At 39.2% G+C, this 16,364-nt stretch overlaps 1 protein-coding gene across 4 annotated transcripts in view; it reads left to right on the top strand.

The window, feature by feature from the left end:
• LOC138314888 (polycystin-1-like protein 1) overlaps positions 1–16,364 on the top strand; it is a 273,559-nt gene that overhangs the window by 203,273 nt on the left and 53,922 nt on the right. For all 4 annotated transcript variants that reach the window (XM_069255496.1, XM_069255497.1, XM_069255499.1 and 1 more), the window contains 4 exons: positions 6,522–6,761; positions 10,831–11,100; positions 11,838–11,954; positions 14,484–14,653. In XM_069255496.1, coding sequence (XP_069111597.1) covers positions 6,522–6,761; positions 10,831–11,100; positions 11,838–11,954; positions 14,484–14,653 — 797 coding nt within the window. The remainder of the gene's footprint in view (positions 1–6,521; positions 6,762–10,830; positions 11,101–11,837; positions 11,955–14,483; positions 14,654–16,364) is intronic.

A 16,364-nucleotide genomic window follows, 5' to 3' on the forward strand; every position in this document is an offset into this window, starting at 1 on the left:
ATGTAATTACGGACGGAAGTGGATGATGGGCTCCGATTGTTAAGTAATTTGGACCTTTTTACAGGAAACTTTTCACAGTTGGATAGTTTTTGATCATTGCCTATTGATTATTGTGTTTGTGGAGGCTGCAATCAGTGGTTCCTTCCTCCATTATATAGCATACCTGTTAAATGTGACAATTATCACTGATTGGCCATCGCCATAGAGAGAACTTCATCACCATGGCATCAAAGGTATTCTGCTAGGTATGTAACAAATCACAGCGTTTAAGGTCAGCTTTGATATCACTTTTTGGGTCGATATAAATGGCAAAGTTTAATTACTGAAATTGTCATACAATTTTCTGGTTATTATAAGAAATATCCGATGGTATTTAAAGTTTTGTACTTGACAACCCTCAATCTTTCAATGTGATATTTTGTATCAAGCAGACACTGTGAGTCTTTTGTATGTGTCATGGGAGGTGCACGGCCAATCCTAATGGGATCTTTTTGAACTGTTCTAGTTTTTCAACTTTATTGTTTAGGCTTTGTCAGGTTTTGTTACAAGTATAACAACTTGTCATTGTATCAATCATGACAAATTCATCCTTTTGATAGGTGGATCTAACAATGCATTGCCAGAACATGTCTGGAATATAGAATGAAAAGAAATTCAAATGACTAGAAAATGTTCAGAGCCATATAAGGATTGGTGTAGTTATGATTTCAGACACCAGTGTGCAAGTGAGAACATGAAAGAATAGATCTTAGTCCAAAGTCACCAAGTTTTTTTGTTGGTTTTTCATTGGGTAGAGATATTTTCCTAGTGGACCAGTACAATAGATGATAGTTTTTAATTGAAATAACATTATAAGATATATCTATATCTATAAATATATATGTTTTGGAAATTGTGGACTATGATTTATTTTTAATTGAATATAAATGCATCAGAAATATATTTTGGAGCATTCTTGGAAATACTATGGAATATTAACCTGTATATTTATATGCCGGTGAGATTGAGAGTTTATTTTGTCTTTACCAGTTACTGAACTATTGAGAAAGACCAGTTCAGCTATCAAGAATATTGTATAGTTGTTCAATTTTGCAGGTGTAAAATTGTGCGATTTACTGTTTTGGACTTTTATTGCAGGGGATTATTATTTTTCGCGAATTACCTTTCAAGCCTTTTCATTCCCATTCTTATGACAGGCTATGATACGTGAAACCTTGATTTTGATATTTCACAGGTATTAAATTTTGCGATTTTGAATAGACCCGCAAATTTAGCGAAATTAAAACCCCTACGAATATTGGCAGGTATACAGTATATTGCAACTTTTGATTGGCTCAAAATTAACAAGTGTCACATACACTGGAGCCTCATCAAAATGGTCATAGTTGTTCAAAGGTTGCCTCTGAGCAGTTAAGTGATAAGACACCAATATCTATCAAGAACAACTGTCTTAGGTGTCTGTTGATAAGACACCATGTCTTTGACTTATGAGAGCAAGCTATCATGGTATGTCTGGAGAAGACTTAATGTCTTTGACTTATTGAGAGCAGAATATACTTGGTGTGTGTGGAGAAGACGCAATGTCTTTGACTTATTGAGAACAGTCTATACATAGTATGTCTGGAGAAGACTCAATGTCTTTGACTTATTGAGAACAGTCTATACATAGTATGTCTGGAGAAGACTCAATGTCTTTGACTTATTGAGAGCAGACTGTACTTGCAGGGTATGGATAAGACACCCTGTCATGTAACCTTGTATAAGAACCCTTGTATGCGTCTCCTGCAGTAATGTTGTCGTCCTAATACTAGATACCCTGTCATGTAACCCTGTATAAGAACCCTTGTATGCGTTTCCTGTGGTAATGTTGTCGTCCCAATACTAGATACCCTGTCATGTAACCGTGTAAGAACCCTTGTATGCGTCTCCTGTGGTAATGTTGTTGTCCCAATACTAGATACCCTGTCATGTAACCGTGTAAGAACCCTTGTATGCGTCTCCTGTGGTAATGTTGTCATCCCAATACTAGATACCCTGTCATGTAACCGTGTAAGAACCCTTGTATGCGTCTCCTGTGGTAATGTTGTCATCCCAATACTAGATACCCTGTCATGTAACCGTGTAAGAACCCTTGTATGCGTCTCCTGTGGTAATGTTGTTGTCCCAATGCTAGATACCCTGTCATGTAACCGTGTAAGAACTCCTGTATGCGTCTCCTGTGGTAATGTTGTCGTCCCAATACTAGATACTCTGTCATGTAACCGTGTAAGAACCCTTGTATGCGTCTCCTGTGGTAATGTTGTCGTCCCAATGCTAGATACCCTGTCATGTAACCGTGTAAGAACCCTTGTATGCGTCTCCTGTGGTAATGTTGTCGTCCCAATGCTAGATACCCTGTCATGTAAACCGTGTAAGAACCCTTGTATGCGTCTCCTGTGGTAATGTTGTCGTCCCAATGCTAGATACCCTGTCATGTAACCGTGTAAGAACCCTTGTATGTGTCTCCTGTGGTAATGTTGTCGTCCCAATACTAGATACCCTGTCATGTAACCGTGTAAGAACTCCTGTATGTGTCTCCTGTGGTAATGTTGTCGTCCCAATACTAGATACCCTGTCATGTAACCGTGTAAGAACCCTTGTATGCGTCTCCTGTGGTAATGTTGTCGTCCCAATACTAGATACCCTGTCATGTAACCGTGTAAGAACCCTTGTATGCGTCTCCTGTGGTAATGTTGTCGTCCCAATACTAGATACCCTGTCATGTAACCGTGTAAGAACTCCTGTATGCGTCTCCTGTGGTAATGTTGTCGTCCCAATACTAGATACCCTGTCATGTAACCGTGTAAGAACCCTTGTATGCGTCTCCTGTGGTAATGTTGTCGTCCCAATACTAGATACCCTGTCATGTAACCGTGTAAGAACTCCTGTATGCGTTTCCTGTGGTAATGTTGTCGTCCCAATACTAGATACCCTGTCATGTAACCGTGTAAGAACCCTTGTATGTGTCTCCTGTGGTAATGTTGTCGTCCCAATACTAGATACCCTGTCATGTAACCGTGTAAGAACCCCTGTATGCGTCTCCTGTGGTAATGTTGTCGTCCCAATACTAGATACCCTGTCATGTAACCGTGTAAGAACCCTTGTATGCGTCTCCTGTGGTAATGTTGTCGTCCCAATACTAGGTACCCTGTCATGTAACCGTGTAAGAACCCTTGTATGTGTCTCCTGTGGTAATGTTGTCGTCCCAATACTAGATACCCTGTCATGTAACCGTGTAAGAACCCCTGTATGCGTCTCCTGTGGTAATGTTGTCGTCCCAATACTAGATACCCTGTCATGTAACCGTGTAAGAACCCTTGTATGCGTCTCCTGTGGTAATGTTGTCGTCCCAATACTAGATACCCTGTCATGTAACCGTGTAAGAACCCCTGTATGCGTCTCCTGTGGTAATGTTGTCGTCCCAATACTAGATACCCTATCATGTAACCGTGTAAGAACCCTTGTATGCGTCTCCTGTGGTAATGTTGTCGTCCCAATACTAGATACCCTGTCATGTAACCGTGTAAGAACCCTTGTATGCGTCTCCTGTGGTAATGTTGTCGTCCCAATACTAGATACCCTATCATGTAACCGTGTAAGAACTCCTGTATGCGTCTCCTGTGGTAATGTTGTCGTCCCAATACTAGATACCCTGTCATGTAACCGTGTAAGAACCCTTGTATGCGTCTCCTGTGGTAATGTTGTCGTCCCAATACTAGATACCCTGTCATGTAACCGTGTAAGAACCCTTGTATGCGTCTCCTGTGGTAATGTTGTCGTCCCAATACTAGATACCCTATCATGTAACCGTGTAAGAACTCCTGTATGCGTCTCCTGTGGTAATGTTGTCGTCCCAATACTAGATACCCTATCATGTAACCGTGTAAGAACCCTTGTATGCGTCTCCTGTGGTAATGTTGTCGTCCCAATACTAGATACCCTGTCATGTAACCGTGTAAGAACCCTTGTATGCGTCTCCTGTGGTAATGTTGTCGTCCCAATACTAGATACCCTGTCATGTAACCGTGTAAGAACTCCTGTATGCGTCTCCTGTGGTAATGTTGTCGTCCCAATACTAGATACCCTGTCATGTAACCGTGTAAGAACCCTTGTATGCGTCTCCTGTGGTAATGTTGTCGTCCCAATACTAGATACCCTGTCATGTAACCGTGTAAGAACTCCTGTATGCGTCTCCTGTGGTAATGTTGTCGTCCCAATACTAGATACCCTGTCATGTAACCCTGTAAGAACCCTTGTATGCGTCTCCTGTGGTAATGTTGTCGTCCCAATACTAGATACCCTGTCATGTAACCGTGTAAGAACCCTTGTATGCGTCTCCTGTGGTAATGTTGTCGTCCCAATACTAGATACCCTGTCATGTAACCGTGTAAGAACCCTTGTATGCGTCTCCTGTGGTAATGTTGTCGTCCCAATACTAGATACCCTGTCATGTAACCCTGTAAGAACCCTTGTATGCGTCTCCTGTGGTAATGTTGTCGTCCCAATACTAGATACCCTGTCATGTAACCGTGTAAGAACTCCTGTATGCGTCTCCTGTGGTAATGTTGTCGTCCCAATACTAGATACCCTGTCATGTAACCGTGTAAGAACTCCTGTATGCGTCTCCTGTGGTAATGTTGTCGTCCCAATGCTAGATACCCTGTCATGTAACCGTGTAAGAACCCTTGTATGCGTCTCCTGTGGTAATGTTGTCGTCCCAATACTAGATACCCTATCATGTAACCGTGTAAGAACTCCTGTATGCGTCTCCTGTGGTAATGTTGTCGTCCCAATGCTAGATACCCTGTCATGTAACCGTGTAAGAACCCTTGTATGCGTCTCCTGTGGTAATGTTGTCGTCCCAATACTAGATACCCTGTCATGTAACCGTGTAAGAACCCTTGTATGCGTCTCCTGTGGTAATGTTGTTGATCCAATGCTAGATACCCTGTCATGTAACCGTGTAAGAACTCCTGTATGCGTCTCCTGTGGTAATGTTGTTGTCCCAATACTAGATACCCTGTCATGTAACCGTGTAAGAACTCCTGTATGTGTCTCCTGTGGTAATGTTGTCGTCCCAATACTAGATACCCTGTCATGTAACCGTGTAAGAACTCCTGTATGCATCTCCTGTGGTAATGTTGTCGTCCCACTACTAGATACCCTGTCATGTAACCGTGTAAGAACTCCTGTATGCGTCTCCTGTGGTAATGTTGTCGTCCCAATGCTAGATACCCTGTCATGTAACCGTGTAAGAACCCTTGTATGTGTCTCCTGTGGTAATGTTGTCGTCCCACTACTAGATACCCTGTCATGTAACCGTGTAAGAACTCCTGTATGCGTCTCCTGTGGTAATGTTGTCGTCCCAATGCTAGATACCCTGTCATGTAACCGTGTAAGAACTCCTGTATGCGTCTCCTGTGGTAATGTTGTCATCCCAATACTAGATACCCTGTCATGTTACCGTGTAAGAACTCCTGTATGCGTCTCCTGTGGTAATGTTGTCGTCCCAATACTAGATACCCTGTCATGTTACCGTGTAAGAACTCCTGTATGCGTCTTCTGTGGTAATGTTGTCGTCCCAATACTAGATACCCTGTCATGTAACCGTGTAAGAACCCTTGTATGTGTCTCCTGTGGTAATGTTGTCGTCCCAATACTAGATACCCTGTCATGTAACCCTGTAAGAACCCTTGTATGCGTCTCCTGTGGTAATGTTGTCGTCCCAATGCTAGATACCCTGTCATGTAACTGTGTAAGAACCCTTGTATAAGTCTCCTGTGGTAATGTTGTCGTCCCAATGCTAGATACCCTGTCATGTAACCGTGTAAGAACTCCTGTATGCGTCTCCTGTGGTAATGTTGTCGTCCCAATGCTAGATACCCTGTCATGTAACCCTGTAAGAACCCCTGTATGCGTCTCCTGTGGTAATGTTGTCGTCCCAATGCTAGATACCCTGTCATGTAACCGTGTAAGAACTCCTGTATGCGTCTCCTGTGGTAATGTTGTCGTCCCAAGGCTAGATACCCTGTCATGTAACCCTGTAAGAACCCCTGTATGCGTCTCCTGTGGTAATGTTGTCGTCCCAATACTAGATACCCTGTCATGTAACCGTGTAAGAACTCCTGTATGCGTCTCCTGTGGTAATGTTGTCGTCCCAATACTAGATACCCTGTCATGTAACCGTGTAAGAACTCCTGTATGCGTCTCCTGTGGTAATGTTGTCGTCCCAATACTAGATACCCTGTCATGTAACCGTGTAAGAACCCTTGTATGCGTCTCCTGTGGTAATGTTGTCGTCCCAATGCTAGATACCCTGTCATGTAACCGTGTAAGAACTCCTGTATGCGTCTCCTGTGGTAATGTTGTCGTCCCAATACTAGATACCCTGTCATGCAGTCTACACCATGTATGTGTGGGTTATATACCGTGATTTGCTGTTATTGATCCCGGGATAAGAGCAGTCTTTTCTTCCGTTTCAGCTGAACCAAGCAGAGCTGGACCTGGCCAGTGCTGTGTTTAGATCAATCCTCGATCGTGCAGGAGAGTTGTATGTTGAGGCTCTGACCCCTCCACACGAGCTCCTGACCCTGGCTGTAACCACTGCCTCCAATGTTATTAGTGCCACTGTTCATAGTGCCGCTCGGAATAAAGCTGACCAGCGCTGGTTCTACCAAACGTCCATGTCCACGTCGATCTACACCCTCGATCAGCTACTCAAGGTTAGTCAAACTCTTCTCACCTATACTCCAAGTACATTGTTTCTTACCTGTATCAACTATAACCTCCATAACTTGATTCAAACTAGTCAAAGTCTTATTTTGTTCTTCAATATTCTTATTCTTATTTCCAAATCAGCGATCTCAGCTGTAGGTCATTCCAAAATCTTTGTCAAGTTGTAATAATGCTGACCTTGAGCCACCTTCTGAAGATCCCTCAAAGTTCTGCACCTTCATTATAGAGCCATGCATGGAGACTTTCCTCCTATTGATTTAATATCAAGCAGTCTTCCAAGTCAAATTTCTCCTCAATTAGTCTTTGGCATTTTCAGATTGGAAAACTATGTATAATTTCCATAAGATTGTCACTTTGACCTTTATATGACATTGCTCTTGTCCCTTAGAATCTTGCTAACTCTTTTAAAGGTAGACATAAAAGTGATAAGAATCACTTAAGAATATTTTTATTACTTTGATTTAAAAAAAAAATTTTAGAATCAATAGTGATTTTGCTTTCTTATTGTTATCTAACTACAGACCACTCATTTACAGTAAATGTTAAATGATTAATCCAAAACACTAGATCATAATGACCAGGTCACAAGATTGTAAGTATATATGGGAAATGTGTGATAGATAATACCAATAAATGTTTTGGCATCGCTGCATGAATCACAAAATAGTTAATGCCATTTATAGATCCTACCAAAAGAAGTTCAGAATTTCTTCAATTTTTCTGGTATACAAAAAGCATGCATTCTGGACAGAAATTTATTTACATGTCGGGGGAACTTTACAATGATTTTTCTATAATTTAAAATCCATTGTAGAATTATAGATTGTGTTGATAATGCAAGTATTCAGACAATAATCATGTGCTGGCCTTTTAAAGTTTAAATATTGTAATCCCAGCATAGGAGGCTTTCTTCTCCTATTCTCTGATTCATGAATGTTAGATAAGCATTGCTTTTATCGCCTAAAAGCTATCCATTCAATAACCTTGAATATATAGACCAGAATATTTTTGGAATCGTCAAGTCTAGGTATGTTTAATCTACTATATTGAATTTTAAATCTTTTCATCTCCACTATTACATGTGGAGAGACAGTGGGGAGAGGGGGGGGGATGCACAGTGTTTCCATCACATCCATCATGTTAAAAACATGGGAGTCTATATTGCTTTGGCATCAGTATCAGGGTATCAACATAATAAGAAATCTCTTATTTTTAAATATATTGTTATACCTCAGTTTAGCATATCAAACTTTTTTCTTTTCTTTTTTTTTTTTTTTTTTTTGATAAATTGTAACATTTTTATGTAGTATCTTGAAACTAATAAAGACTAAACTTGAGTGCTGCAGTAATGTTAGGGTGCATCATCATTAAACGTTACACAAGGAACTGTATAATATAATGATGGACTTTTGCAGTACAGTAAAACCATATCTCTATATGTACTCATCCCTAAACTTCATAATTGACTATTCTAGTCTTTGGACTAGAATAATCCAAACGTTCCACTGAGGGAACAAATCAGTATTCACCAGTCTCAAGTCCACTTAGGGAACAAATCAGTATTCCCCAGCCTCTCAGTCCACTGAGGGAACATAAATCAGTATTCCCCAACCTCTCAGTACACTGAGGGAACATAAATCTGTATTCCCCAGCCTCTCAGTCCACTGAGGGAACAAATCAGTATTCCCCAGCCTCTCAGTCCACTGAGGAAACATAAATCTGTATTCCCCAGCCTCTCAGTCCACTGAGGGAACATAAATCAGTATTCCCAAGCCTAACAGTCCACTGAGGGAACAAATCAGTATTCCCCAGCCTCTCAGTCCACTGAGGAAACATAAATCTGTATTCCCCAGCCTCTCAGTCCACTGAGGGAACATAAATCAGTATTCCCAAGCCTAACAGTCCACTGAAGGAACATAAATCGGTATTCCCCAGCCTCTCAGTCCACTGAGGGATCAAATCAGTATTTACCAGCCTCTCAGTCTGCTGAGGGAACAAATCAGTATTCCCCAGCCTCTCAGTCCACTGAGGGAACAAATCAGTATTCCCCAACTTCATAATTGACTATTCCAGTCTTTGTACTAGAATAATCCAAATGTGGACTGACAGGCTGGGGAATACTGATTTGATCCCTCAGTGGACTGAGAGGCCTGTGAATACTGATTTATATTCCAATACTGATTTGTTCCCTCAGTGGACTGAGAGGCCGTGGAATACTGATTTATTCCCTCAGCGGACTGAGAGGCCGTGGAATACTGATTTATTCCCTCAGTGGACTGAGAGGCAGGGGAATACTGATTTATTCCCTTAGTGGACTTACAGGCTGGTGAATACCGATTTATTCCCTTAGTGGACTTACAGGCTGGTGAATACTGATTTGTTCCCTCAGTAGACTGTGAATCATGGGAATACTGATTGTTCCCCAATGAACATTAGAATGTGTTTCTCATCATCAACTCAAAAGATAAACAACATTGATTTGTGCCGGTGGGTTTCTAGTTCTATATTAAGTAGAGATATAGGCCCTAACCAGCTTTCAACTAAATGCTTGTGAATTATCAATTAAGTAGAGGACTAAATGGAAATCTTTTGACAGACAGATTTACTAGATGGGTGATCAATACCTGTATACCCACTATTCTCTCCCTAATTAATCGCTTCGTAACAGCTGTTTTTGTGTGGGTACGTGCAGCAGTAAAAATCCCCTTAAATGCTTTATGTAAACATTGATTACTTTTCTTCTCCGATTATTAAAGTTACTTGCTATTGATATTGGTGAGGTAGTGTTGTATTTTTATTGCTTCTGTGTTTTCACAGGGATGGTTACATGTGTTGAATGGTCGATCACACATCCAAACAACTTCACATATTGATGACAGATTTATTGAAATAATAACATCCATATATCATAGTGCATTAAGTTCAAGATATAGCAATTTCTGACTCATTCATTAATCTAAATATAGTAAAGAAAGACTTCTCAATTTCAACTAATTTCTTTTCTGTTGATAAAGCCATTTTGGACAAAATTTCAATACATATTCAAAAATAAATCTGAAATTAGGGAGTTCAATTCCAAATAAATATATAAAGTGCTAAGAATGTGTGCATGCATTCTATAAAAAAGTAGGTGTCACTATATGAACTTGATGTTGATTATAAATCAGATAACCATAATTCAATTTAAAGATAAAAATATGGGTTGACTTGGTGGTAAAACCAACCAACTATTCAGTGATAACTCTAACTGTTGTACCTTCATCAGGGATTTTTTTTGTCATCAGTTCTACAGCAAATGAGATAAATATGATTTAGCAGTTATCGACTGGCCAGATACGATTGATGTGCTGGTAGAATCTGGGCCCAATATCAATTATATATGATGGGGATTAGGTCTGATTGGGTATTATCTGCTAATTGATTTAATGACACACACAATACTAACCTATCAACTCTAATCAGATTGGAGCCACTTCTCATCTCACCGATTAAACCCACAAGTAGGGCCAAAGGTCAAAGGTGTCTACTTTCTGATTGGTTCTTCTGATTGATTCTAAGGACACCGCCATAGCACGACCTTAGTGCAATTGGGTTTAGAGGTCGAAGGTGATAGTTTATGTTTATCACATCTGTGCCCTGTTTTGATCCGGGAGTTATTGTCCACGATATTGGACGTTAATTTGGTATTGATTAAGTATATGATGATGTGACGTTACTCCGTGTTACTATGTGCTATAAATGATCTAGGAACCTGGTGGTTTGGTCTACTGACGATGGCACAGATAGATTTACCCACAGTGTAGGGTCGCACTTCCTCGTCTTCACAGTTTTCTGGACTATTGGTTTTGGAATCTTGTTTATCAGTAACTGTTGACATTGATACAATTGCTGGACATTACTACAGTTTCTTTGTTTGATTTACAGCTTCATTATGGTATTCAAAATTGTACGTGTTTAAAACCATATTCTTTAGTTCTTGTTTCATGTTGATATATTTTAATGATTGATTTAATGTTTTGCGTAATTTTATATGTGCATTATTTCTGTGCTTTTCAGAATGAGTTGAAATTCCATGCAGTTGGTCAACAACCAATCCAGAAGCATGCCCACTATGTGGAAACAATGGCTTCAAGATTTAGTTTAAAAGACCGCCCTGTTCTGGGAATAAACCAATCCAAATTCACCTTACCAAAGGATATGTCTGTGATACTGAAGAAAGACAGACACCCATTGGATAATTTCTCACCTAATCATGACTGTTTTCAGGTCCACATGACCAAATTCCTTGGAAACCCTTATGTGTTTGATCGTAATAGCAATACAAAGGTAAGAAAAATACTTAAATAGAAATGAAGATAACAAATTATTGCCAATTGCCTACCATAGCTTGATTTGCTTAAAATTGGACAAATCAGCCCAATTTATGGATAGTTGACCTGGGACTTGGTGTATTAGCGTGCTGGGATCTTCTGGGCTATACTAGTTCTGTATAATCAAATAAAGGATTGTGACTTTAAAATCTTTAATTAGCATATCATAAAAGAGACCTGATGTATTGTTATTAGTTAGTTAAAGTATCTGTTTAGGTTTGGATATCGTTCCTTGATTGCTGATGAGGAATGCAGATGCAGACAATTTTCCTTTCCATATTTAAAAAATACTTGTGAACATAATAGTGATTGCCTTAACCTATACATATATGACTATGATATAGTATCCTATAAAAAATACTTGTGAACATAATAGTGATTGCCTTAACCTATACATATATGACTATGATATAGTATCCTATAAAAAATACTTGTGAACATAATAGTGATTGCCTTAACCTATACATATATGACTATGATATAGTATCCTATAAAAAATACTTGTGAACATAATAGTGATTGCCTTAACCTATACATATATGACTATGATATAGTATCCTATAAAAAATACTTGTGAACATAATAGTGATTGCCTTAACCTATACATATATGACTATGATATGGTATCCTAACAACAGGTCTACATATCATCTACAAACATTTGAAATGTCAGCTTTACTTTTTTGTTGACAGGTCGCCTCAGAAGTGGGAGCCTTGAAAATTTACTCGTGTGATGGAGAACCAGTTGAAGTGAGTGGTCTCCAGGACGACAATATGGTTACCATGGAGATTCCGAGACTTCCTCTTAAGGTAAACCATCCTATTGATTATAGTGACCAATGAACATTGTGTAGACTGTTTACTTATCTCGGGGCATAATCTGATGTGGTGGAGTGCTTTCATGGATGGGAGCTTGATGTAAGGGCCTAGCTCCACACAGCTGACTTTTACCAGAGACTTGGACCATTATCTCCACAGAATACTAGCACACTCCAGTTACAACACTTTTGTATCAATATAATTATATATCATTGATACTGTAATGTAGAATAATGTATCATGTAAAACATTTTCATTGGAATTACATAAAGAAAATAATGCAATCCGAGTTTCAAAGCCTTGGATGTTGCAACTTCATATTTGCTTATAAATTTTTTTTCTGATCTCTTTTTTGGACTACTTTGGTAATATTTTGATAGACACTGAGCCAATGAAATGTAGACACAGTACCATTTGTGTTGTAGCCGAGTATAACATGGCATGATCTTGTTCAATTTGTGTGTAATTGGTCTGTGCTGGAGACTTTGTATTCCCACATCCTTGTGAGTACAACCTAACACTGTTAAGTAAAATATATATACAGGCTCGCTTACAGATACATCAAAGTACACAAAACACAGGAGCAGCCCTCACACTGGCAATTGAAACGTAATTTTCTTGGTTATTGGACAAAGCGTGAGAAGCTTTTTAACATGAAAGTCCCTGGACATCAATATTACTAACTGACCGCCACGATTTGTTTGCCGTTATAAAAATTCTGTGAATATCCTTCAGCAGCAGTCGTGTGACAACAGGAAATTGCTTATCTTAAGTTGTCTGTGTTATTTAATTGCCTAAAGGCCTCGTCTAAGTTCTGAACAAACTGGTGAGTTGGTGAAACTCCGGGGACATGTTCTACACCTCTCATAGATGCGAGTCAAGCACAGAACACATCCTGAATAAATCATATAGTCTCTTGGGCCTTGTATCACTGACAATAGGACCCTGGTCAGCTCGCTATCATACTCCACTATTCTAATTATCGGTTTGACAAGTCGTGGGCTGTACATGTTGCTGCTGTTAGGAGATCTTCTATGGATATTTTATCTTAAAAAAATATTGTTACTCTGTCTTACTTTCTGTAGCATAAGTTCTAAAATCTGCATGCAAAAGCTAGGTGGAAATCGCTGGGATCATGTTGTAGTCATTCTGAGATCAAATTGCTGCAAAGTTTGCTTCAATCATGCTTCAAACCATGCTATCCTGAAGCCTATATGCAGCACGAGTCTAGCATGGCACCCTTACTGCTACCTACCAAGCTACAGTCATATTGCTCTTCATGCTGCAACCATACTATTCTGCAGCGCTGTCAGTATGGTTGCAGCATGATCCCAGCATAATTTGCATATTTGAAATATCCTTAAATAAAACTATATATTGGAAGAAATTAGACATACATGTAGATGCTAGATAAAGATCTAGTCATATATACTTTAATATTCCTGTAGTTAATAAGACTATCATTTGCATAGGTTTTATAATAGGTACCGCAATCATATTTTTAACTTGTTTACATACAGATTTTTTTTAAGTCAATTACTAACTTATTTCTTTGTGATTCATAGATAGTTATAATGCTGACTTGATAGCTTTAGATATTGTTCCTCTCGGCTATCCTTATAAGGAAGAAATAACAGCGGCTATTCAGTTTTAAAATATATTACATCAGCTTGCGTACATGGAGACAGGATAGAAAATGGAATGAAGGTATCGGACAGTGATGGTTGGATGTAGTGAATGAACATAAAAGATACACAGAATTGTTGTGAGATAATGTAAGGACAGAGAGGGTAATGTGAACAGTTCCAATAGACAAACCACCAACACCAAAGTGTTATTGTGGCGGTGTGATTCTGAAGTACAATATTGATTAATTCATTAGATAATGAACAGGCTGTGATAGTTTCTCATTATGAATTGATATATACATTTAATAAACAATTCTTAATGAGGAAGATACTACAAACAAATATTATGTTTCCTTTTGAGCTGAAATATGAAATATGAGGAAATTAAAATTTAATTTATAAGGCAGGAAGTTGTATGGTCGATTTATCTGAAATTATTCAGTAGCATACACAAAATTAATATTTCCTAGAAATCTCCATTGTACAGCTGTTATGTATTCAGGGATAGTATGTCTGCTGTTGATTGGTCGAAACTGAAGCCAGTTTTACAAGTGTGGACAGTGTCAAACAAAAAAACAAAATGTTGTGCTGAGACTCACTGTGGGGTTTAGACTGGATATGTTACAGATGAATGATTAAACACTGCAGCTTGGGGCTAATTACCAGTAAGACATCATTATTTCCCTGCTAAGAATGTACTTACGTAATATGAATGTGTTTCTCTGTTACATCAGCCTCTACTGAAGTACCCCTAAACTGAAGTCGCACCACAAAACACAACTGTATTAATCTTAGTGCTAACAATGGTATCATCTCGAAAGCTACAATTAGGAAAACTTATATGATATATGTACAGTAAGTGTGAAGTAATAACTGTAAATTAATGTTGTAGGAGGAGACAACTTTGTCTGAAATACTGGTACAACATCGTCTGGAGCGGACATTGATGAACCTGCATCAGTTTAATGTTAGCCGAGAACAACAACATCAATCACTCAATATCATATTTACACTGACTCCGGCCTACGAGGACCGATTATTTCCTATTGCTCTGATGATTGGGTAGGTAACCTTGACAAGGTCATAAATATTACAATGTTCACATCCTAGCTGTCATAATTCTCCGTAACAATGACGATTAGAAACGCAATATGTAATCATTGATTACCTTGACAATTACAATTAAACACCAATGTTTATTAATAACTCTAGTGTTCTAAACTCCTCTGTCATTTTACTATTGTCCTCTTTAAGGTCATTTATCTCGTCACAGTCCTTCCTGCTTGAGGTATATGTTTCTCTTTTGGTTTCTTTATTCATGTTATTTATAGTTTGGGAAACTTCCTTGTGAACCAGAGATAGCAGGACTGGTCAGGTCTTAATGTTTATGGGTTCTGTAATGGATGTTAAATTTCCATCTGTCCCAGAAATGGCTGAATTAGTATTTCCAGTATGTTTATCTATGTTGAACTTTCTTCTATCCCATTAATAGCAGAATATGGTCTGGCCTCATTGTTTACCGATGTAAAATAATTTCAGTAGTCTCCATTATGAATGTCACACTCATCTGTATCACAAACATCAGCTTTGCCTCATTTATTATAAGTTCTCGTTCTTGTAAGGACAGATGTGCCTGAAATTTTCGCTCAAACCTGTCTTGATTCAAAGGTGAGCAAAGTTTCAGGTGTGTCGGTCTTGCAAAAAGCATCTTGAGATTAATTTCAAAATGGAGTGTTAATTCTTTAATGAGAAGTTACCTACAACAGTGTACCTGCTCACCCTTGGTAAGTCTGCTATCTCTACTGAGAAGTTACCTACAATAGTGTACCCGCTCACCCTTGGTGAGTCTGCTATCTCTACTGAGAAGTTACCTACAACAGTGTACCCGCTCACCCTTAATAAGTCCACTCCTCTACTGAGAATCTACCTACAACAATGTACTAAGTCACTCTAGTGGATCTGCTATCTCTACTGAGAAGTTACCTACAACAATCTACCAGATCACCCTTGGTGGATCTGTTATCTACTGAGAACATACCTACAACAATGTATCAGGTCACCTTGGTGGATCTGCTATTTCTACTGAGAAGTTACCTACTACAATGCATCAGGTCACCTTGGTGGATCTGCTATCTCTACTGAGAAGTTACCTACAACAATGCATCAGGTCACCCTTGGTGGATCTGCTATCTCTACTGAGAAGTTACCTACAACAATGTATCGGGTCACCCTTGGTGGATCTGCTATCTCTACTGAGAAGTTACCTACAACAATGTATGAGGTCACCCTTGGTGGATCTGCTATCTCTACTGAGAAGTTACCTACAACAATGTATCAGGTCACCCTTGGTGGATCTGCTATCTGTACTGAGAAGTTACCTACAACAATGCATCAGGTCACCCTTGGTGGATCTGCTATCTGTACTGAGAAGTTACCTACAACAATGTATCAGGTCACCCTTGGTGGATTTGCTATCTCTACTGAGAAGATACCTACAACAATGTATCAGGTCACCCTTGGTGGATCTGCTATCTACTGAGAAGTAACCTACAACAATGTATTAGGTCACCCTTGGTGGATCTGCTATCTGTACTGAGAAGTTACCTACAACAATGTATCAGGTCACCCTTGGTGGATCTGCTATCTGTACTGAGAAGTTACCTACAACAATGTATCAGGTCACCCTTGGTGGATCTGCTATCTACTGAGAAGTAACCTACAACAATGTATCAGGTCACCCTTGGCGGATTTGCTATCTCTACTGAGAAGTTAC

Source organism: Argopecten irradians, chromosome 2, assembly GCF_041381155.1.
Source record: "Argopecten irradians isolate NY chromosome 2, Ai_NY, whole genome shotgun sequence".
Classification (NCBI taxonomy): domain Eukaryota; kingdom Metazoa; phylum Mollusca; class Bivalvia; order Pectinida; family Pectinidae; genus Argopecten; species Argopecten irradians.